This window comes from Magallana gigas, chromosome 1 (assembly GCF_963853765.1).
Source record: "Magallana gigas chromosome 1, xbMagGiga1.1, whole genome shotgun sequence".
NCBI lineage: Eukaryota > Metazoa > Mollusca > Bivalvia > Ostreida > Ostreidae > Magallana > Magallana gigas.
Window position 1 is genome coordinate 4310032 of NC_088853.1, and position 3209 is coordinate 4313240.

At 37.4% G+C, this 3209-nt stretch overlaps 1 protein-coding gene across 1 annotated transcript; it reads right to left on the bottom strand.

Annotated features, from left to right (window-relative positions):
* Window positions 1-254: 254 nt before the first annotated feature.
* LOC117691985 (uncharacterized) lies at window positions 255-1536 on the bottom strand. Its single transcript, XM_066081233.1, has one exon. The coding sequence runs from the start codon at window positions 1418-1420 to the stop codon at window positions 341-343; it is 1080 nt and encodes a 359-aa protein (XP_065937305.1). The 5' UTR covers window positions 1421-1536; the 3' UTR covers window positions 255-340.
* Window positions 1537-3209: the final 1673 nt, after the last annotated feature.

Sequence of the window (3209 nt, forward strand, 5' to 3'; positions counted from 1 at the left end):
TTCATTAAATCGCTAGCTGCTCTTGTAACAGCTTCTTAGCTGCGTGCATTCTAGAATGAATAAATAGGAAAACATAATCGGTTCAGCTTCCTTCATTTACAAAATTGAAATTATATAAAGTAAAAATACAAACTTTTTTCCTGATATATTACATGAAGATGGACAATTAGATAGTTTTAAACATTGTAAAATTATTTAACCATGTTAAATGTTTATTTTTTAGGTGATTTCATTTAAAATCATTTCAATCAGTATATGAACTCATCAGATCCTGTATGAGAATACATCACAAAACATCAAAATTATCACAGCAATTCATTAAGTCATTTTAATCATAATTTTATTCCTCCATACAGATTAAGCAGGAATATGGTACGTCTCCAAGATATTTGTCCTCCTCTATTCCAGAACAATGGAGATGAACCCAGTTACAACAGGTGTCACACTGTACCCAAAGTGTGTCGGAACCAACCCCCTCACTTGGATCTCTTGTACCACAGAGATTGCACAAAACCAATTCATCTTCATCAGATGCAACTTCTGCTTTTGCTTTTCTCTGGCTTTTTCTCCTTTTTTCATTTTGCTCTCTTATCTTTTCCTCCTTTTCAGTCTTCTTTTTGATATTCCTCTCAGCCTTCCTCTTTTTAGCATCTTGCTTTCTTGCCTTTTCCTCTTCCTTAGCCTTCTTTTTTACCTCCCTCTCAGCCTTTCTTTTTTCAACATCATCTTTCTTCTTTTTTTCCTCCTCCACCTTCTCATAAAGTTTCTGTACATGATCATTACTGGTGATGACTCGTGCCTCGGTTACCAGCTTTCGCCTAGCTGTCATCGGTTTTGCTGGAACAGGTGCAAAGATTGAAGAAAGGTGTTCCGGAATGAGCCCCTCAGTTACCAGTGGGTTTTCTCCTACGAAAGACCCGCAAGCAGAGCAAAGTGTAGTTGACTGTTTAGGGGAATGGTCCTGGTTCAAGTTGGAGTTTGTTTCTACAGTGCTGATGTTATGAGTTTCTGTTAGTTGAGATTTGTCTATGGCATCTGGATTAAAAGGTGATATCCCGGTCTTTCTGAATGCTTCCTTAACCCTTGCTGGGGAACAAATTTCATCAATTGTGTGGGACAGCACAGATGGAAATTTTGCCTTGTTTACTGTTTGATGTTTGTTCATGTGCCCCAACTGAGTAGCTGTTGAGCTAAATTTCGCCTTTAGAGGGCCATTGATACTAACATCCAAGGGCTGAAGTATGTGGGTAGTATGGGGTGGAAGGCCAAGCAGCTCTACCTGGTTTTCCCGCGCACATTCAATCAGGTCCAGTGTTGTATGGGAATCATGGTTGTCCATGATCAGAAGGACCGGTCTTTTTGCACCACAGTTTGGGAGGAAAACCATTTTAAACCAGAGCAGAAACAATTCACTATCCATGTATCCGCTGTCAGAATATCCAAACAACCAGTTACTAGGAACCCCGGCCTTATATGCAGTATGAGGCAAACTCTTCTAAAAAATAATGAAAGTTGGAAGCACCCTTCCATCGCCACAAATACAAATATGAGCTGTCAAATGCCCGGAAGAAATCACTGACTGCTGATAGCTGTGATGCCCCTTCACTGCAATTACCTTTTGCCTGGATTTCTCTTTTCCGCTCCAGCCTGTTTCATCACAGTTGAAGATTTGGTTAGGCTGAACTCCAAGTTTGTCAATCGTATCTTGAAGTAGACCAAAATACTGCTGCATTACTTTAGGATTTGACATTCTACCCCTGCTTCGATCTTGTGCCTCTGGGGTTCGCTCTGTTAATTCAGCGTGTCTGCTTATGAATTTTCTGAACCATTTATCCCTGGGACCCTTCTCCAGGTTAAACCTTGTTGTTAGGCCACTCCTTTTCACAATAGATATAAGATATTGCCGCATGATTGATCTGGTCATAGGGAATCCACGGTTTGCTAGATATTTGGCATACCCCACTAACGCCAACTCTTCCTCGGGAGATATCTCTGAATCTGGACCAGGTTTAGAATTTAATTGCTTCTTCACATGATCATCAAGAGTTTTTCTTGGAACGTGATACTCAACTGCTGCTTTGCTCACAGAAAGATCTGAATTGTGCACAGCAGTGACTGCTAAGCATAACTGTTTTGGTGTGTATTTTCTTGTTTCTTTGCTATACCTTTTTGACATATCTGAAATATGATTATAATTCATAAAATGTTGTTTTCATGCAGATTGAGGTGCAAGGTTTTCATGCATTAGACAAAATTTGTTATAGCAATTATTGTACAATCAGTAATTCCTTTTTTTTATTAATTAAATACATGTAGTACATTGTAATAAAAATATTTTCACCAATTTCACTTTCAGTATTGGAACATAATGCTAGAATAATCTTTAACTACATATTGTAAATAAAAATGATTTATTTGTAATAGGGTATATAATTGGTGTAATTGATTATATAAATCAACATTTGTTGAAGTAAAAATTTGCAAATCAATGCAGGTCCGCATCCCCTTAACTGAATTCTGCCAAACCCCTTTTTTTAACAACAACCCCCCCCCCCTCTCCATGGTCTTTCTAGTGCCCCCCCCCCCCATCCCCAACACACACATACACAAACTCCCCTTATTAAAATTTCTTAATCAGCCACTGGTGTCAGTTTGGTTTGTTAATTTGATTGGTAATTATTTTTAAATTTCTAATGACAGCCCATTTCCTATTATAAAAAAAAAGATTTTCTTTAATTTTCAGAAAATCTTCTGCAGTAAAGGGAATATTTCAAAAATATATTATTAATGATTTAATAAATAAATTGAAAATTGTTACCCATAAAAATGTTCAGAATTGAATTTAAAATGAGAAAAATCTCAGAAACACTGCACGTTTTTAAGAAATATAATGATAGATCCGCCAAAAAATGTGAGAAGTCTTGACGTCACGGCAAAAATTGCAGGAGACAAAAAAATGGCGTGCAGCGTGTGTATGGAGGAACAAGAAGAAAATGCAGACTTATCAGTCGCATTATTTATTTCTCGGAATGTGATACTGTTATGCTTAGGGTATATGTCGTCTGCAAACAGTGTATACACATTACAGGCGGATGTATGGCTGAAATATTTTTAGAATGGAAATCCCCCGACACAGTGTTTACATTCATTGGGGTCGCTTAGGGGAAATTTTTCTCTAATTTCGTTCATGCTTCAAATAACTCACCAAA